This window comes from Hibiscus syriacus, unplaced genomic scaffold (genome assembly GCF_006381635.1).
Source record: "Hibiscus syriacus cultivar Baekdansim isolate YM2019G1 unplaced genomic scaffold, ASM638163v2 tig00000916_pilon, whole genome shotgun sequence".
Taxonomy (NCBI): Eukaryota; Viridiplantae; Streptophyta; class Magnoliopsida; order Malvales; family Malvaceae; genus Hibiscus; species Hibiscus syriacus.
The window spans coordinates 2128816-2151503 of NW_024061833.1; the positions used below are offsets into that span (position 1 = coordinate 2128816).

The 22688-nt window shown below is 34.9% G+C and overlaps 1 protein-coding gene across 1 annotated transcript; it reads right to left on the bottom strand.

Moving 5' to 3' along the window:
- Window positions 1-4876: 4876 nt before the first annotated feature.
- LOC120117963 lies at window positions 4877-6586 on the bottom strand. The gene is made up of 2 exons (XM_039138115.1): window positions 5879-6586; window positions 4877-5174 (listed from the first exon to the last, which is right to left on the bottom strand). Exons 1-2 carry the CDS (start codon window positions 6032-6034, stop codon window positions 4977-4979), a joined length of 354 nt encoding a protein of 117 aa, XP_038994046.1. The 5' UTR covers window positions 6035-6586; the 3' UTR covers window positions 4877-4976.
- Window positions 6587-22688: the final 16102 nt, after the last annotated feature.

Sequence of the window (22688 nt, forward strand, 5' to 3'; positions counted from 1 at the left end):
CAAAAGCACATTTAAAAGTTTATGGTGATTGCTCGACCTCACAGTGAAGGGGTGACTGTCTGACGACAAAACAACTTTCCGAGTCTCGTTCAGAGTCAATTTTAACTTCACATCGAAGGATATTGAACTCAAAGCGACACAATTTGTTTGAAATTAGATTTCAACACCACGGCGGAGGATATCATGCCCACAAATCCACGATTTCAACTTCACAGCGAATGATATCGTGCCCATCAACTCTAGATTGGATTTCAACTTCACAACGAAGGATATCCAATTCAAAGCTCAACTTCACGGCGAATGGGCTTCCCAATTTCATTCAGAGACAATTTCAACTTCACGGCGAAGGATATTGGACTCGAAACAATACAAGCTTGGATTTCAACATCACGATGAAGGATATTCAAGTCAAGGCTCAACTTCACAACAAATGGGTCATCCACGATTTCAACTTCACGAAGAAGGATATCGTGCCAATTCTAGATTGTATTTCAACTTCACGACGAAGGATATCCAATTCAAAGCTCAACTTCACGGCGAAGGGGCTTCCCAGTTTCATTCAGAGCCAATTTCAACTTAACGGCGAATAATATTGTACTCGAAACAATACAAGCTTGGATTTCAAATTCACGATGAAGAATAATCAAGTCAAGGCTCAACTTCACAACGAATGGGCCATCCACGGTTTCAACTTCACGATGAAGGGAATCGTGCTCACCAGCAACATTCATCTTTAGATTGGATTTTAACTTCACGACGAAGGATATCCAATTCAAGGCTCAACTTCACAACGAAAGGGTCATCCACGGTTTCAACTTCACGAAGAAGGGAATCGTGCTCTCAAGCATCATGCATCTCTAGATTGGATTTCAACTTCACGACGAAAGATATCCAACTCAAAGAAGAAGTTTCTGTTAACAAACAACTTTCCAGTTTCAGAGTGAATTTCAACTTCACAGCGAAGGATATTGGTCTCGAAACAACACAACTTACATAACATTGGATTTCAACTTCACAACGAAAGATATCCAGGTCAAAGCTCAACTTCACAGCGAAGGAGCCATCCTACGATTTCGACTTCACAACGAATGATATCGTACCCAAAAGGTTGACCCAACTTCACAAAGAATAACTCATATGTGAAACAACAATGAAAAACATGTTTCATCCAGGTCAAATTTCAGTTTCACAACAAAGTATATTGGGCTAGAAGACAATCCAGTAGCTACTTCCCAATGCTTTGAGCTCGATTTCAACTTCACGACGAAGAATATCGTGCTCAGGATTTTTACAGTTCAACTCAACTTCACAACGAGGGAGTCACCCACGATTTCAACTTTACAAAAAAGGATATTGTGCCCAACAGATAGACTTAGTGTCTCAACAAACACAACCAAGTCTAAAATCAAATAGAGCCAGACAAAAATTTGTTGTCTTTTTCATCTTTGCCATATTCTTATTAACACAAAAATATGCAAAGAGAGGCAGCTGTAGACACCCATTTTTGTCTGGGTTTACAAAAAATTATATTATATATTATTAATTTTTATTTTTTTTATTTTTGTAGGTCTCATGTTCAACCCCCACCTTCCACTACCCCATTTCCATTCACGTTCTCTCACTCTACTACCCTGCCCATTCCACTCCTATCCATTTTTCCACTACTCCCACTAACTAAAAAATAAATATGCTTTTGGGGTGCTTTTGGGGTGGCTTTTAATATTTAAACAGATTATTCTCATCATTTTCAAAGGAGGACCGAACACACCTTGCTTAAGATATACTAAGAGCAGTTTCGTTGGGGGGTTTCCAGTTTTTGAATCTAAGTTATCTTTAACCTTTGTCTAAACCACCCAATCATCTTTTATGTAACATCCCAAAACTAGAGCAAGTGACTAAAATGGAATTTTTGAAAATTTGAACTCTGATTTTGAAAGATTTAAAATATTTTTTGAATTGTTCAGTAAATAACTGATGGAATAAGGGTTATAATGGTCATTTAACAAAGAAAGATTTTTATTTTCCTTATAAAAGAAGTAGACACGTTGAGAGAAGAAGAAAAAGAAGAAGACTCTAGAGATGTTTGGCTTTCTTCTTCCTTTCTTCCTGTGGCTCCATTGGAAATGTAAGATTATGTCAAGTACAGTTTCGTTGGGGGGTTTCCAGTCTCTGGATCTAAGTTATCTTCAACCTTTGTCTAAACCAACCAATCATCTTTTCTGTAACATCCCAAAACTAGAGCAAGTGACTAAAATGGAAGTTTTGAAAATTTGAAGTCTGATTTTGAAAGATTTGAAATATTTTTTGGATTGTTCAATAAATAACTGATGGAATAAGGGTTATAATGGTCATTTAACAAAGAAAGATTTTTATTTTCCTTATAAAAGAAGTAGACATGTGGAGAGAAGAAGAAAAGTGGAAGACTCTGGAGATGGTTGGCTTTCTTCTTCCTTTCTTCCCGTGGCTCCATTGGTAAGGTAAGATTATTTCAAGTGATTGTTTCCTTTTAATTTGAAGTTGGGTTTAATTCTTGAGATGATAATTAAGCTTAAGGAAAGCTTAATTTGTCTTAAAACCATAAGATGAAGGAGTTAAGAGAGATTAAAGATTAGAAGTTTTTAAATGAAATTTTAGAAAAGAGTTGATAAGTAGAATTTGAAGTTAAATTTGACTTGTCAATAGTTGAATTAAGAGATTTGGAGTGATAGAATTGGATTTAAAACATATAAAAATTTTGGTATGATTCTTGAATTTCATTTGGAAGATAAGATTTCGAGGATAAAGCTGTGATAAATGAGAATAAATGAGTTTAAGCATGAGTATGTAAGTTAAGAATAAGAAAGGGGATGATATATGAAGCAATTAAGCTGGAAAGAGTGAATTTTCGTGCATAAATTGGAATTCTGGGCTAATGTGCATCGGTACACATTCAACATGTACCGATGCATCAAGGGTAAATTCCAAAAGTTATTCAGTGTGCATCGATGCACATAGGAAGGCGTCGCTGCATGGAAATTTCGAAGCTACTTTGTGCATCGATGCACCCATAGTGTATCGATACACCCCTAAAGGAAAAAGTGAATTATAGTTCAATAAATTAGTTTATGTTATTAGCATCGAATTATAAGGTTTAGGCTTCTAATAATCGTCTTGGAAATTATGATTGTATAGATATCGAGCACGAACAAGTTTCGGGATGACCATCAAGTTAATATTCGATCGAAAGAAAGGAATCATAAAATGGGATTGGAACTTGGTGAGACCAAGGTGAGTGCATATTAGATAGTGTATTATGTTTAATGGAAATAAGACTTGTGACAAGTCTATTTCCTATAGTAAAAATGCATGAATTCATTAATATTAGCATATGTTTGATATGTTACATGTGTGTTATTGATTGTTGAATATGTTAATTATATGTGTGAATACATGTTTATATGATACATGTTAAGTGTCCATGATATATGTACACATGGTAATATGATATAAGTTAAATTATGTAATATGATACATAACTATAAGATAAGTGAATGAATTTATATATGATAGAGATTATGTATGAGATATATGAGAAGAGGTAGATGTGATTAGGTGAAAAAAAATACAAACATATATTAAGACATGGTAAATGTGATAAATGAATGATATGAAAAGTGACATGAACTACGTGAAAAGAAGCTACATGATTACATGTAAATGTGAAAAAAGTTATGAGCTTATATGAACATGTGATATGAATGTGTATATGTGATACAAGTTATACGACATAAGCTATGTGATATGTGACAGTGAACTACGTGTTTATATGAATATGTGAAATGATATAATGCTAATGCCCATGTTATGTGTAAAGTGAGCTAGAGGTATAGTTGACATGCCAAGAGTCGAGGGATTATCAGTGGTCCTTCGGGACATAGTGGTCATTCGAGACATAGTGATCCTTCGGGACATATACAGTGGTCATTTGGGACATATACAGTGGTCATTTGGGACATATATAGTGGTCCTTCGGGACATATACAGTGGTCATTCGGGACATAGTGATCCTACGAGATAAATTCTACGCGCCCCTAGTGGGAATTATACGAGTTGTGGTGACAGCATAGTGCACAACCTCAATGTACTCACATATCTATAGTTCTCACATATGTACATGGACTAACAAAGAGATACCAATAAATATATATATTACATGCAAAGTATATTCTTTTGTAATATGAATTGCATTATATGATTATATGATGATGTGTGTATTGCTTGGTTAAATGAATCATATGTGGCTTAAAAGAATAGACATACGAGTATATGATTATAAGACATAAATGATAAGAATATGGATAGTGGAATAAGGTTAGTAATGGAAATAGTGTGAGATATGTATATGTGTATATTACATTGTATGTAATGTTATATTGTTTTGGTGTAACATTATGAGATGATGTGTTCCTGTATGTTTAAATAATTAGAGTTCTTTTATAAATTTAATGTCTCACTAAGTCATAGGCTTAGCGTGTGATTGTTTCACACGTAGGTTACAAAAGCGAAAAGATAAGCTAAGAAGAGCAAGACAGGTCAGCATCTCCCTTACAAAGTTTTAGATCAGAAAATAGATGATTTAAATGTATTTTGTTATTTTGAATATAGTTGGCATGTACTAATTGATTGAGTTGAATATGCTCTGAATGAGTTGTAAAACAATTTAATAGTATTTATTTATGTAAAGTAATTATTTTCTCAAATGAGGAAATTAAAATTTTAGTGGATTTGTAAAGAACAGAGTTTTGAAAAATCAATGTGACACCTCAGACACGGATACGGGTTGGGTGTTACATTTTCCCTGACTTCAACATTTCCAGGTTCTTTTCACTTCCTCAGAAACAAGCCAGCATCAATTCCAAGCAATTCAAGCAGAAACTCCAGGAGTTACAAGGACGTAAAATTTATTAACAGGAGTTACAAGGTTGTTCCCAGTGGGTTCATGGCACCAAATATTGACTCACAAAGCCATTGCCTCTCAACTCTTCGCAGTTTCTTTGTTTCCGTACATTGGGTTCTTGTACTTCATCACCAAGTCTAAGTCTGCTCCCAAGCTCACCCTTTTTGGATTCTACTTCTTGCTTGCCTTTGTGGGTGCCACCAGTGGTCTTTGATTGCTGGACGACTACCAGGCCGAACTGATAACCAAATCAAGAACTATTGGAATTCTCATTTGAGCAAGAAAATAAGGCGAAACGAGAACCAAAACAAAGGCTCGAAAATATTTTTTATTCATTATGTTCATATATATATACATATATATATATATATATATATATATATATATATTATGCATATATTTTTTATTTATACATGTTAGAATCTATTTTAGAATGGGAAACAAATGATTTTATCAGCTAAAGAACAGTCATGGATGCTAATGAAGTAAATACTTTTATGTGGCATAAACCATTTAAGACCCAAGTGTTGGGGAGAAATCCAAATTTGTCAACATGGGAACGGCCGAAACCAACAAACAAGTTTGAAAAATTAGGTATGGAATGGTAAACATAATCAAAGAAAGGACAGCAAGAAGAAAATCAGATGGGTCCAATTAATACGTGTCGGGCCACCTAAACCATTACACGCGGACCGGAGTAATTGATTGAGACCATCTCTCTCGAATGAAGTTGTTTAATATTAACCGACACCTAAGGCAAACCTCATGAAATTTTAATTTTTTTCTGCTCTAATTACGAAATTCGCGACGCATCTTCGATTCACGGTTTTTTGATCTAGTTTTCTAATATTCTCTACGAAAGAAAGAGGTAAATATCAAATCAATTTCGTGCTAAACGATGCAGTAAAAGTTGGAAAATGTACAAAATTCCTCGTTACTTACCGTGGTGTCGAGAAAGTACGTGGAGATCAACGCGCCGAGTAGTAGTAGGAGGGAGACGACGCCTATAGATCTGCCCGTTGATATCATCGAAGTTCGCCAGATCGTGTCCATTGATTTCCTTGGTTGTCCGTTTGCCCGTGTAACGTCGTTATTCATCTCCGATTAATCAATTTCCCACCTCCCTCGCTCCGTTGCAAAGATCTAAACGTACACTCTGTCTATGTAGCTCAGTAATGGAGGGCTTCGAGTTGTTTTTCCTTTTTCTGCTGCAAAAAATGGCGAGCAGAGGAGAAAATCCCGTGAAACTTGGAAAGCAAATTCCACACTGTTCTGCACCTGAGCAACGAAAGGTTAATTTAGTTTAATGGCGGAAGGTGATTGGAATTTGGAAAAGTTTGATTGGAAAAAGGGAAAGGAAAGGGAAGGAGGTGTTTGATTGGGGGATGGGAAAGTGAAGGGAAAGGAGATTGAATGAAGATTAGAATGCAAAAAAACTATAAACGAATGTATTTCTTATTCATTTCCTTCTCAGAACAGGATCGTGGCCGATAGAAAAATTCATAAATTCAACTCAAAAAATTCATAAAAAATCTGATGATATTCGGGTAAAAGAAATCCCCAAATCTTTAATTTCGAATAGTAAAAGATGAAAATTCAATTTATATAGAACTCGGGTATCAGCAATGGCGGCAGTGCGCTGCCCACGGCCTTGCTTTTAAGAGGTTTTCTAATTCTATAACGATAATTCAATGCGTTTACCTCTTCTGTGCTTGTTCTTTATACAACCGATTTATACTATTTAAAAATTACTTTTTGTTTTTTTAAGTATTTTTTATATTTATTATTTTAAAAAATTAATTTTCATATTTTATGATTAATTATAATGTCAAGTGAATCTTCAAACAATCCAATGTATAAAATATTAATAAAATTTGTTTTTTTTATGAAAATTTAATTACACATACCTGTAAATATAATTATTTAAACTCAAAATTTAAAAAAAAACACTATTTTTAACTACTAAAGTCATTTGATAAGTTTTGAGTCCAATTATTTTTCTTAAACCATCATTGATCACTAACATCAATATTTTATCAACATTGCCTATTAAATGCAATTACAAATAAGCACGGGAAAGAGAGCAATAAAATCAAATAATATAAAAACATTAAATTATGTAAACACGAACTAATTCTGTAATGATATTAGTACCTTTCTACTATTGTATAAAAATTACAAAGATTTATAATTAACTTTACATTAATATAATAAATCTTCTTTTACATATATATGCATTATTAATACTATTAGATCACCCGAGATGAAAGTATTTTTCCACAAAATGATTTTAATGCATTAGTTAGAATCAGTTTAACGTTACTTTTAAAAAACACAATAAAAATACTTTGAAAAAATAGGGTAAAATAAACAAATTGTTCCTCGACTATAAAATATTATTTTGTTAAGTCCATCGATTATTAAAAGTTAAAAAATAGTACTTCGACTATAAGTCACTGTTCTGTTGAATCTCCTGACTATTAAAAGTTATAAAATGGTCACCCGACTATTCATATGTTCCAAATTCATAATTTTCGTTAAAAATTGACGGTAATCTGTGTTGGACGTTAACTTGCTTTTTGAGATATGATAAAATTTGATCCTAAAATCTCAAGCGACTATCATATCTCAATCAACATGTTAACGTTCAACTCATATCGTCGTCAAATTTTTAACAAAAAAATATGAATTTAAAACATATAAATAGTCGGATTATCATTTTATAACTTTTAATAATTGAGAAACTCAATAAAATAATATCATATAATTGAGATATTATATTATAATTTTTAATAATCTTTATCAGTTTTGTTAAAAAAATACAGAACGTAACCTTAATTTTTGTTAGGTTACCGACCGAATGTGCGTAAAGGGATGTCCGGTTCATATTCAAGTTCGAGTGGTACTAATTAAAAATCTTAAATAGGTGTTGGTCGCTGTCTACTTTGAGCAACCCATAGATACGGGCGTTCGATTGGACTTCCAATTTATCTTGATCCTCTAATTAGCTCTTATATTTTTATACGAATAATATGAGGTGATTATAAATTTATAATGTAATATTTTTTAGATTTTTTTAATTAATTAATAATATATATATATATATATTATAGATAGTTGCTCGAACACATAAGTTTAAAAAAAATAACATTTCATTTTATTATTAAGGTCACTTGATAATATTCTTAAATCTCATATTGTTAATATACGAATTTTTTAAAATTTTTAAATATAATCTTTAAAATATTCGGTGATTAGTGATTGAAGGCAAATTATATATATATATATATATATATATATATATTGTTATTGTTTAATCAAATCCCGTCTATATAAATACGTGTCCTTAACATGTATTACTATATAACTGTTAGAAATTCCATCTAGAAAATCTGTCATGTCGACACCCTTTTACTTAAAGAGGTTTATTTTCTTAAATAATCTCATTTGGATGCTCTTTACATCAATGAAAAAAGTGTTATTTGCATAATATTGTTTTAATAATACGTTGATATATAAATTCAGACTTTATTTTATTTTCGAAAAGCGTTATAACTATGATGATTATGCTCCCAAACAATCCTAACAAACTATACCCTAAAGCTCCCTTTATTCATTCCTGAAGAGACGAGAGACTGACATGTTTCTTCAGCTTTCTTTCATGCCAACCTCTTGTACTTGCAGACTGAAGCTTTCCAAGGGAATTGAATATATATTTATTTAAAATTAACATTTTATTAATATAAATATATAAGAGAAAATAATCTCAGTGACCGAAAATGCCTTATAATATACGATTTTAACTAACTTTTTTTGGATTTACCAAAATGACCAACAAATTCGCAACGCGATCTCCAATTTCGCAACCCAGTTTCCAGTTTCGCAACGCGAATTTGTAAATCGCAACACAGAAGTCAAATTCGCAACGCAATAGTCAAATTCGCAACGCGATAGTCAAATTCGCAACGTAAATTTGTAAATCGCAACACATAAGTCAAATTGGCAACACAAAAGTTAAATTTGCAACGCGGAATTTCAAATTCGCAACTGAATTTCAAATTCGCAACACGAATTTAATTTCGTAACAGGTTTTAGTTTCGCAACACAAATGTTTTGGGTATATAACAACGCAGCAGCAGCAACTCATAACCTAAATCCCTAAATCGCAACTCATTCCATCTCCATCTATCACTGCGACATCCGTTCCTATATCCAACGACATCCTTCCCCATCTCTAATTTTTTTTACATAATTTTATTTCTATATAATTTTCAATGATTTCTCTCCCAAATTATCAACTATCAACTTAATAAAGGTATATTTTTCTCTAAGTTAGTGATGATATCTAGTTTATAGCTCGTTTGTTTAGTAAATTAATTTATAATTTGTAGAATGAAATAATCTAATATTGATCATGTTTGGATAGATTTGTGTTTTGGAGGGTCATGGGAGAATGTTCATGGTGTTTTACAATATGTGCCTTTACCCATGAATCTTCAACTAAAACTGTCATTAAAAAAGTTAACTTATGAAACTCTAATGTTACGTGTTGCAAAGAAATTGAATTTAGAGCCTCTAAGTGGATTTAGGCTATTTTATCAGAGAAAAGGTAAAGTTTATTTGTTAACCGACAATGAAGATGTTGGACGATTCATTGCTTACATTAGTGTTTCGCAAGAAGATGATGTTACATTGTATGTTGTTGAACCTAGAAATAGTGAAGTTGGGTTAGTAGCGGGTAGTAATCAACTAAGTTCTTCAACCTCAGTTTATAGTGCTCACAATGTACAACGTTGTTATCAACCTCAAAATTTAATAGTTCCACCACAATTTCATCACCAAGAAAATTTTGTTTCACCACATTTCCAATACCAAACACAATCTCAAAACTCACAACCTTTTCCTAATCCAAATCCCAATCAACTTTCAGCACCAAATTCCGGTATTCATATTGATCAGTTAGACGATTATGAGCCAACAGAAAAAATTGTGAGTACTAGTCAGTATTTGAAATTTGATCTTGGTCAATACCCGGACTTTGATCTTGGTCAATACTCGGATTTTGATGATGTGATGGAAGAAGAAACATACCCTGCATGTAATGATTTTGATATTGGTCAATACCCAAATTTTGATGATGAAACATCCGCTGCCGAGGAAGATGTTGTTGATGATAATGAGGAGGAAGTTACGACTGTGAATGAACATGTTGAACATCCATTCTGTAATTCATATAACCCTGAAGAAGAAGAAGAAGAAGAAGAAGAAGTCCCCGAAGAAAAGAAAAAGAAGAAAATGCCACGGGAGTATAACTGGAATATGCCAGAATTACTTCAGATACCGGAAGAAGAGTTGGTAAAGATAGTAGTTGATTGTTACACAAAAGTTATTTGTATCAAGAAAGATGATTGTTTTGATACAAAGGAAGACTTGAAGATAGCTTTGTATACGAAATGTGTGGAAGATGGCTATCAACTAAAGTTAACAAATCAAGCAAAGATTGTTTCGAAACAAGGTGTATGATTGACAAAAATTATACATGGCGTATGATTGCAAAGAGGATAAATGATTGCGAAATGTTTCAAGTTAGGACTTTTATTGATAAACATACATGTTCAAGAACCCAAGTTTTTCCTCACCATAGACAGGCAAACAAAAATGTGTTGGGTGGTTTTCTGGCTGAGTTAATGTTTTTGAATGGAAGGGTATATCGGGGACATGAAATTATGAGTGACATGAATGCTCGGTTCAAGATTAGTATCTCATATTCTCAAGCTTGGAGAGCCAAATGTTATGCCTTGGAATTATTGAGGGGGTCGCCAGAAGCATCGTTTGCCCAACTGCCAGCTTATTGTCACAATTTAAAGCTGAAAAATCATAGGTCTGTAACTCATATCAAAACAGATAGAGATGGATGCTTTGAGTTGCTGTTTATCGCCATTGTTGCTGCGGTTAGTAAATAATTATAATTTTATTGACTCATTTTTGTTAGTTGCATGCATTTCACATTTAAATGATTATATTTCTTGTGTATATGATTTTGTAGATTCGTTCGTTTATTACTTGCATGCGCCCAGTTATTATAGTTGACGGAGCACATTTGAAAGGTCGATACCTTAGAGTAAACTTATTAGCAGTAGCCATGGATTCTAACAATGGGATACTGCCAATAGTTTACGGGGTTGGCAAATTTGAAACCTCTGATTCATGGACATGGTTTATGGGGCATCTTAGGGATTGCATAGGTCCTATTAGCAATTTGATAATCATATCCGATAGGGTAAACTCAATTGACAACGCTATTAGAAGGTGTTTTCTAGATGTTTTTCATGGACTTTGTGGTGTTCATTTGTATAGAAATCTAAAATCAAGGTCTGCTGGTATAAAAAATCACAAATGAACATACTGGAAGGCTGTAAAAGCTTATCGGAAAGTGGATTTTAATAAGCATATAAATTTTTTAAGACGTGTTTGCCTCAATGTGCTCAAACACTAGAAGATGTCGGGTTTGAAAGATGGTCAAGAGTACATCAACTTGGAGCAAGATATGGTTTCATGACGTCTAATAGTGCAGAATCAATCAACGCTCTAAGTCGTCATTCCCGGAAATTACCCATTACTATGTTAATGGAGTTTTTTCGAGCCTCTATTCAACAGTGGTACTACAAGAAAAGAAACCATGCAAGTATTATTTCTTTAAATTCGTAACTTATCATATATTTTACTAATAATTATTTATTTAAATTTACAGGAACATTGGAACGTCATGTTACACCATGGACTGAAAAAAAGATAATGAAACGTGTTGTGAAGTTAACGTCATGGAGAGTTAAACCATGTTCAAACACTTTGTTTAAAGTATTGGATAATAACTTAAGTGGGCTTATCGATCTAAATGCAAAGACGTGTAGTTGTAAGAAATGACAAACATCTGGTTATCCGTGTGGCCATGTTATAAAAGTTGCTCGTCATCTAAACCAAGATGATTCAAGCGCATACGCTATGGATTGATACACTACAGAAGTATATCGACAGGCTTATGCCGAGATTATCTACCCATGTCCACATCCTTCTGAGTGGGACATACCAGATGACTTACAAACAGTTTTGCCATCAGTCATGGATAGCAGGCTACCTGGCCGACCAAAAAATCATGATCATATATCGTCTAAGGGTGAAGAGAAGAGGATATCGACATGTAGTCGGTGCAAGGAAAGTGGTCATACAAGGTTGACCTGTGGATCACCAGTGCCATCACAATCATCATTTCCTCTACCAAAAAAAGGATCCTCATCAAAATCCAAAGCTCATATGGTGCCAAGCAAAAGGCAATCAAAATCAAAATCCCAATCACAACCGGCTTCACCTTTTGGGACTTATTAACTTAGGTGATTTTTAAATGCAAACGTTGTATTATGTGTATTTTATGTGTGAATGCATACATTTTCAGTTAGAAATTCATTAGTAACTTGAGTTTGAACATTGTTATGATCTGTTCAGTTGTTCTCTTATGTTTGATTGCTTGGATAGTTGGTCTCTTGCTTCTTCAAGTGTCATTAGCTTGTATTTATAGCTTGGAATGTGTTTGATGTTGCGATCAACGCGAAAGTCAAATTCGCAACGTGAAAGTAAAATTCGCAATGCGAAATAAGCGTTGCGAAAGTTTACCTTCAACAGGTCTTTTTTACCTTCAACATAATGCATATTGAAAATTAAACAACAAATCAATTAAACATTGTTGTGGGTACATTATTTATTATGGGTACATTATTTGGAAAATAATGTTTCAGACTTAGTTAGAAATAACCATTTTTCATCGGATTAATTTCATTTTTGTGGGTACATTATTTGAACATTGTTATGTATAAATTTGTTGTGAATGCATATTTTGGTTTGATTATATTGTATGTATATTTTCATTCAGATGAGATGGGCTATGCATAACAAAACAATCTATCTCTTCCATGTGAGTACTTTATTCTAACCATGTGACAAGTGTGACAACCCTATCAACTCACAACTCAACTTTGAACTCAATCAATATTGTCTTTTAGCTTGATGGTTCATAAAGCATGTTACTTGAACAATATGAATCAATTATGCAATTTCCATGTTCAAATTAACACTACATTTCAAATTCATTTCATATGTAATTAGAGTTTGAATTTCAATATAAATTTCAGTTCCACTATAAATATTAGCCCAAGCCTTTGTTCCATCCAAACAACAACTTACTCAATGGAATAACTTAGCCAATATGCATGTTATCATTGATTATTCCTAATTTTCATTGTTTTTTTTTCAACTTTAAATGTGAGGGAAATCCCGACCATCGTAATTTTTGGTTAACAAGCACGAATATTGGATATCCAAAGAATGCCTTTTGGATATTATCCATTTTAATCAGCTCACAGAGGTAGTTTAACCCTAAACCGAAACTGTCTTAGCTAAACATACTTGATGTAGAAGTAGCTACAGATTTAAAATCTCAATGGTGATGCATTTGGTTCTCAAATAGTTAAAGCGTCAGAAACGTTTTGGGCGTATGATCTGGGTGGTATGCGAGAAATGCAACAAATGAAAACTAAAAATCCCGATAATTGAGGGCTACAACTTGTAATAATAACAAAAAAATAATAAGTTCGAAATGCTTCTGAGTACCACCCAAATCATAAGTCCGAAATGCTTCTGATGCTTTAAATGTTTGAGAACCAAATAGATCACCTTCGAGATTTTAAATATGCAACTGCTTCTACATCAACTATGTTTCTCTCAGACTGTTTCGGTTAGCAGTTATCCTATCTTCATGAGCTGGATGAAATGGATTGTAACACCCCCAACCCGTACCCGACCCGGATATGAGTCAGAGATACTACATTGACTTTAAAACACAACTTTTAACAAATAATAGCAAAATATTTGAACTTATATTAAGAAAATACGATAATATACATATTGTAATATAAGTTTACCAAAATATTCAGAGCATACACAACTTAACCATTTAATTACATGCCAACTACCATTTACATAACAAAATGACCTACTGATTAAGTTGCTTCTGATCTGGTGGTTGCAGGAGTAATGTTGTCAAGCTGCTTAACCTGTCTCGTCTACTTTCTCGGATCCTACATGTGAAACACTCACACGCTAAGTCATCGACTTAGTGAGGCAATAATAATAACAAGGCAATGTAATGAAAATGTCATGATCATATGAAATAAGATGCAAACATGTACTTAATCAATGTAGTCTACATCATCAATATCCATACCTGTAAGCGTATGACTTTAACATTCATGAATTTGTATTAATAAGTTTATTGGCCCATGATATCATACTGAGAACCTAAGGTATCTGAGTAATGTGAGGTTGTGCACTATGCTGTCACCACAGCTCGTATAAATGCACCGAAGTGCCGCGTAGAATTGCACCGTAGTGCCATATAATGATGTCCATAAGGACCACATATAATTCCTTAAGGATCATATACATATACTAGGGATCAAGTATGTGTCTTTCAAGACTTCACACATGTTACAAAGAATATACATATGTCCCGAAGGACCGCGTAGACCCTCTACCCTTGGCATGCCAACTATACCTATAGTTCTCATCTACATAACATGGGCTTTTACATTTCACGGAGTCTATATCGCGTAGATATGTAAATTCTTACCTTTTCACATAGCTCATAACTTTTCCCACATAGTCATGTCATATAATGCATTTTATATGAACTCATGTCATGTCTCATAATACAGAATATGCTCATGTACCAAGATATAAAATCTAGACTTATCACAAGTCTAGAATGAAGTATATTTCTATAATTATGCTATGCATATGCACTCACCTATATTTCTTTGCCTTTTCCTCGATCGATCCTACTTGTAGATTGTTCCCGAACTCGTGTAGGCTCAGTATCTACATAATAATTCAATGATACTTATCAGTATACTAATTAATATATTCTAAACTATCATTCCTTAGACTCATAGAAAAGCCAATTTCATCCTTTAATGAGGGTATGCATCGATGCACTACTGATGCATCGGTGCATAAAATGCATTCGATGTTGTATTATTACTGGGATGCATCGATGCATGACTTATGCATCGATGCACTAATTGCATTCGATGTTTCTATTTTAAAAGAGTGCATCGATGCATTACCAATGCATCGATACATCTTCAAATAATTTCTGGGTTTTAAACTTTATGCATCGATGCACTATGAATATGCATCGATGCACTCTGCCCAGAATCCTCTTTTATGCCCGAAAATCCACTCTTTTCAGCTTAATACTTCATATATCATCCTCTTTCTTATTTCCTAACTTGCATACTCTTACTTAAGCTAATTATTATCCATTAAATATTTATAAAACTTAGAAATCTAATTCTCCATGTAGAATTTAAGAATCTAACCCAAATTCCAACATGTTCTAATTTGAATTCTAACACCTCATGCTTCTTAGTTAGCTTATTGACAAGTCAAAAAATCTTATTCAAACTTCAAAAACTCATCCATATCAAAATTTCATCTAAAAACTCATTTTCCAAATCTATCTCTAAAACACTTATCTTGTTGTCTTAATGTCATATAAGCTTTCCTTTAGCTTATATAACATCCAAACTTCAATTTCCAAGCTAAAAATCAAAGGAACTACCAAGGTTCAGATTCTTACATTTACTTGCAAGCTTCACGGTTAGAGAAGGAAGAGAAGAAGAGAAGAGTCTGGAATGCTTATCTCAAATGCCCACGTGATTTATAATATCACCCTAAGGAATATTTAATTATTTCATTTACTCAATTACTCTTTTGCCCTCTTAATTCCCCTTCTTTATAATTCAATCCTATACCAAATAGCTCAAATAGATCATTACACTCTTCCATCATTTTACTTAAATCACCAAATGTTGAAACTTTGCAAATTAATCATTAACCCGGCATGAAGGATGTTACAAATCTCTCTCCCTTAAGAAAATTCATCCTCGAATTTTCATTGCACGAACAAATGAGGGTATTGATGTCGCATATCTTCTTCACGCTCCCACGTTGCTTCTTCTACTTTGTGATTTCTCCACAACACTTTGACCAAAGGAATAGTCTTGTTCCTCAATTGCTTCACTTCATGTGCTAAAATTTGAATCGGTTCTTCCTCATAAGTCATATCCGGTTGTACCTCGATCTCTTCTGGATTTACGATATGGGAAGGATCAGATCTATATCTTCGAAGCATTGAAACGTGAAAGACATCATGTATCTTTTCCATCTCAGGTGGTAAAGTTAGCTGATATGCTACAGGTCCTACTCTCTTTACAATCTCATATGGTCCAATAAACCGAGGACTCAATTTTCCTTTTCGACCAAATCTCAACACATTCTTCCATGGAGACACTTTTAAAAACACTTTATCTCCAACTTGAAATTTAATTTCTTTCCTTTTTAGATCTGCATATGATTTCTGTCTGTCTGCTGTAGCTTTGAGATTACTCTGAATTATCTGGACCTTTTCTTCTACTTCCTGAATCAACTCAGGACCAAGCACTTCTTTATCTTTGAGCTCATACCAGTTCAAAGGCGTACGATATTTCCTTCCATAAAGAGCTTCATAGGGAGCCATTTTAATACTCGACTGATAACTATTGTTGTAAGCGAACTCTGCCAGCGGTAAATACTTTTCCCATGATCCTTTAAATTCCATTACGCATGCTCTCAACATATCTTCCAATATCTGAATAGTTCTCTCTGATTGCCCATCAGTCTGAGGATGAAAAGTCGTACTAAAGTTTAAACGAGTTCCCAACGCTTCATGCAAAGATTTCCAGAATCTAGAAGTGAATCGAGGGTATCGATCAGAGACTATGGAAACATGTACTCCATGCAATCTAATAACTTCTCTAATATACAGCTCTGCATACTTTTCCATAGAGAAATCCGTTCTAACCGGAAGGAAATGCGCTGACTTAGTTAATCGATCAACAATTACCCAGATTGATTCTCTTTTGTTCGGAGTCAAGGGTAACCCCGAAACAAAATCCATCATAACATTTTCCCATTTCCATTGAGGAATGAAAAGCGGTTGCAATAATCCTGATGGAACTTGATGCTCGGCTTTGACTTGTTGACATATCAAACACTTAGACACAAATTCGGTGATGCTTCGCTTCATCCCTGACCACCAAAATCGATCCTTCAAATCCATATACATCTTGGTTCCACCCGGGTGCATCGTTAACGGACTGCAATGAGCCTCTGTTAATATTTCTTTCTTCAAGTCATCATTGTCGGGTATTACAATTCTTCCTTTACAATATAGATTTCCATCTGACTTAATCTCAAAGTCTTTAATCTCTTTGTTCTTTACTTGTTCAATTCTTTTCAAACACATTTCATCTTTACCTTGCAATTCTCCTATTCGTTCCAACCATGCTGGTTTAAGGGTTAATTCTGCACAAAGACCACCGTCTCCCGTTAAAGATAATCTTGCATCCATAGCTCGTAAAGCTGCAAACGTCTTTCTACTCAGAGCATCTGCTACCACATTAGCCTTTCCGGGATGATAGTCAATTATCACATCATAATCCTTTAAGAACTCTACCCATCTACGTTGCCTCAAATTCAATTCTTTTTGAGTCATCAGATACTTCAGGCTCTTATGATCCGTATATAAGCAACAACGCTCCCCATAAAGATAATGACGCCAAATCCTGAGAGCGAATACTACAGCAGCCATTTCTAAATCATGAGTGGGGTAATTCCTTTCATGTGGTTTCAACTGTCTCGATGCGTACGCTACCACTTTTCCTTCTTGCATTAATACACACCCCAACCCGTTATGGGATGCGTCACTGTATACTACAAAATTCTTGCCAGATTCTGGTTGAACCAATATCGGAGTTTCCGTCAGAATTCTCTTTAAAGCTTCGAAACTTTCTTGACATTCAGAATTCCAAACAAATGGTACGTTCTTTCTCATTAGCTTTGTTAGAGGCAGCATAATCATCGAAAAATTCTTAACGAATCTTCGATAGTAACCGGCAAGTCCAAGAAAACTCCGAACTTCAGACACATTCTTAGGAACTTACCAATCCATTATAGCTTTAACCTTCTGAGGGTCTACTCTAATCCCAACTGCTGAGATCACATGCCCTAAGAAAATTACTTCGTCTAGCCAAAATTCACATTTAGACAATTTCGCATAGAGATTTTTATCCCTGAGAATTTGCAAAACTAGCCTCAAATGTGTGCTGTGCTCTTCAATGGACTTCGAGTAAACCAGTATGTCATCAATAAAGACAACAACAAACTGGTCCAGATAGGGCTGAAAAATCCTATTCATGAGATCCATGAAAGCAGCAAGTGCATTCGTTACTCCGAATGGCATTACGATGAATTCATAATGACCATATCTCGTTCTGAAAGCTGTCTTCGGAATATCTTTCTCCTGGATCTTCAATTGATGATAACCCGAACGTAGATCGATCTTCGAAAATACCGAAGCTCCTTTTAGTTGATCAAACAAGTCATCAATGTGCGGAAGGGGATACTTGTTCTTAATGGTCACCTTATTAAGCTGTCGATAATCAATACAGAGACGCATTGATCCATCATTCTTCTTAACAAATAACACCGGAGCTCCCCAAGGTGACACACTTGGTCGAATAAATCCTTTTTCTAATAATTCTCGCAATTGATTCTTTAACTCTTGCAATTCCTTCGGAGCCATCCGATAAGGTGCCATTGCAATTGGAGCGGTTCCTGGCATTACTTCAATTTGAAATTCTACCTCTCTATCCGGAGGTAATCCTGGCAGTTCAGCAGGAAAAACATCAGGGAACTCTCGAACTATTGGAATCTCCTCTAACCTTTTCTCTTGAGCTCTTGAATCAATCACATTTGCAAGAAAACCCTGACATCCTTGTAGCAATAATTTCTTGGCAGACATCACTGATATTACATTTGCTAAAGGATTACACATTTCACTGATCACATTAACTTCTATTCCTTTTGGACTCTTCAGGGTTACCTTTTTCAATATACAGTCGACATTCCCATAATAATGAAACAACCAATCCATTCCCAGAATCACTTCAAATTCGTCAAAGGGTAATTCCATCAGATTAGCAAGGAATTCAATTCCCTGAACCTTTATGGGACACCCCTTACAGACTTTGTCCACCTGAATACTATGCCCTAACGGATTAGTTACTATCATCACATTACTCGTAGCTTCTATAGGAATCCTCAACTCCTTTACTAACTTACTTGTAATATAAGAATAATTAGAACCCGGATCAATCAGCACCAATACTAATTTATCATACAACTGAAAAGTACCTGCTATAATATCAGGGTCATCACGGTCTTCACTTGTCTTTAGATTGTATACCCGAGCAGTGGATCGAACTTCAGGTTGAGCAGAGAATTCAGATGGGTTCCTTCCTCTGCCTCTTCCTCGTCCTCTTTGTGAGGAAGAACCAACTCTTCCAGATGGTGCAGGCTCACCAACAATCAAGGGACAATCCTGGATAAAATGTCCGGCATCTCCGCATCGAAAACAAGTCCCAGCAGCCATACGACAAGCCCCATAATGGTTTTTCCCACAGTGCTGACACTGTCTCCCTTGACTCGGAGTAGATCTCCCAGCACCAGATTCCACTGACTGCGTCTGTCTAGGTCTTTCCTGACTTGCTCCCCTAGCAGACGATGCAACTGATTCTGATCTAGCTTGTGATCGAAATCCCGAGTCTCTTCCCCTTTTTGTTGGTACTGAGCTAGAAGAAGTAGTCGTCCTCTTTGATGTCTGAACTCTTGAGTCCCCAAATCTTTCATTCTGAGCCCTTTCAAGAGCTTTTGCACGATTGATCACCTCCTGGAATGAGGACAAGTTTAATACTATCAACATTTCTTTAAGTCTAGGGCGCAAGCCCTCCACGAACCATTCACAAGCATCTTTTTCAGTAGGCACAAGCTCAGCTGCAAACCTGCTCAGCTTATTAAACTCACATTCATACTCATATACAGAGCGGCTCATCTGCTTCAAATTCATAAACTCCTGCTTCATTTGTCGGATAAACTGATCTCCAATATACTTGTTTTTAAATTCTTCTAAAAATAGAGACCAAGTCAACTGGTTGGTTGACATCCTCATGGTGACGTTCGTCCACCATATCCTCGCCTGACCCCTCAATAAAGACACAGCTCCATCTAATTTCTCCACTTCGGAACAGTGGAGACCATCTAACATGATTTTCAAATCATTCAACCAAAGATCCGCTGACACTGGACCTTCCTCAGCTTCTCCCTTAAATTCGGGAGCTCCTAAACCTCTCAACTCTTTTGCTACATTAATTCTTTGAGTTAGTGGAGCAGGAGGTTGAAGACGCGTCAGAATAGCGTCTAACGTTCTGAAGAACGTATCTTGATCTTGTACAGGCACTCCTTGAGATGCCTGTTCTTCACCTTGCCTGGCCAGGGCAGGTGAATTACTGCTTTCAGCATGCCTATCTTCTCCCGCTTCACTTCGGGAGCTATTATGTCCGGACATCTAATAAGAATAAACACATTGTTCTATTAGCAAAACAACATACTCATACTATACCAGATCAGAAGTTCTCACTATTTGTTGGCATGTATTCCATTTAAAGACTCTATAGACTCTGGTTTATGCCTAGAATCGGCTAAACCATAGCTCTGATACCATTAAATGTAACACCCCCAACCCGTACCCGACCCGTATATGAGTCAGAGATACTACATTGACTTTAAAACACAACTTTTAACAAATAATAGCAAAATATTTGAACTTATATTAAGAAAATACGATAATATACATATTGTAATATAAGTTTACCAAAATATTCAGAGCATACACAACTTAACCCTTTAATTACATGCCAACTACCATTTACATAACAAAATGACCTACTGATTAAGTTGCTTCTGATCTGGTGGTTGCAGGAGTAATGTTGTCAAGCTGCTTAACCTGTCTCGTCTACTTTCTCGGATCCTACGTGTGAAACACTCACACGCTAAGTCATCGACTTAGTGAGGCAATAATAATAACAAGGCAATGTAATGAAAATGTCATGATCATATGAAATAAGATGCAAACATGTACTTAATCAATGTAGTCTACATCATCAATATCCATACCTGTAAGCGTATGACTTTAACATTCATGAATTTGTATTAATAAGTTTATTGGCCCATGATATCATACTGAGAACCTAAGGTATCTGAGTAATGTGAGGTTGTGCACTATGCTGTCACCACAGCTCGTATAAATGCACCGAAGTACCGCGTAGAATTGCACCGTAGTGCCATATAATGATGTCCATAAGGACCACATATAATTCCTTAAGGATCATATACATATACTAGGGATCAAGTATGTGTCTTTCAAGACTTCACACATGTTCCAAAGAATATATATATATCCCGAAGGACCGCGTAGAATTGCACCGTAGTGCCATATAATGATGTCCATAAGGACCACATAGAATTCCTTAAGAATCATATACATATACTAGGGATCAAGTATGTGTCTTTCAAGACTTCACACATGTTCCAAAGAATATACATATGTCCCGAAGGACCGCGTAGACCATCTACCCTTGGCATGCCAACTATACCTATAGTTCTCATCTACATAACATGGGTTTTTACATTTCACGGAGTCTATATCGCGTAGACATGTAAATTCTTACCTTTTCACATAGCTCATAACTTTTCCCACATAGTCATGTCATATAATGCATTTTATATGAACTCATGTCATGTCTCATAATACATAATATGCTCATGTACCAAGATATAAAATCTAGACTTATCACAAGTCTAGAATGGAGTATATTTCTATAATTATGCTATGCATATGCACTCACCTATATTTCTTTGCCTTTTCCTCAATCGATCCTACTTGTAGATTGTCCCCGAACTCGTGTAGGCTCAGTATCTATATAATAATTCAATGATACTTATCAGTATACTAATTAATATATTCTAAACTATCATTCCTTAGACTAATAGAAAAGCCAATTTCATCCTTTAATGAGGGTATGCATCGATGCACTACTGATGCATCGGTGCATAAAATGCATTCGATGTTGTATTATTACTGGGATGCATCGATGCATGACTTATGCATCGATGCACTAATTGCATTCGATGTTTCTATTTTAAAAGATTGCATCGATGCATTACCAATGCATCGATACATCTTCAAATAATTTCTGGGTTTTAAACTTTATGCATCGATGCACTATGAATATGCATCGATGCACTCTGCCCAGAATCCTCTTTTATGACCGAAAATCCACTCTTTTCAGCTTAATACTTCATATATCATCCTCTTTCTTATTTCCTAACTTGCATACTCTTACTTAAGCTAATTATTATCCATTAAATATTTCTAAAACTTAGAAATCTAATTCTCCATGTAGAATTTAAGAATCTAACCCAAATTCCAACATGTTCTAATTTGAATTCTAACACCTCATGCTTCTTAGTTAGCTTATTAACAAGTCAAAAATCTTATTCAAACTTCAAAAACTCATCCATATCAAAATTTCATCTAAAAACTCATTTTCCAAATCTATCTCTAAAACACTTATCTTGTTGTCTTAATGTCATATAAGCTTTCCTTTAGCTTATATAACATCCAAACTTCAATTTCCAAGCTAAAAATCAAAGGAACTACCAAGGTTCAGATTCTTACCTTTACTTGCAAGCTTCACGGTTG

What these genes read in the sequence shown, in the direction of transcription:
- LOC120117963 (XM_039138115.1), bottom strand. Translation starts at nt 6,034, where the DNA reads ATGAATAACGACGTTACACGGGCAAACGGACAACCAAGGAAATCAATG. An exon ending in CGTACTTTCTCGACACCACG is followed by an intron (nt 5,175 to 5,878) that starts GTAAGTAACGAG and finishes TTTGGTTATCAG; the next exon opens with TTCGGCCTGGTAGTCGTCCA.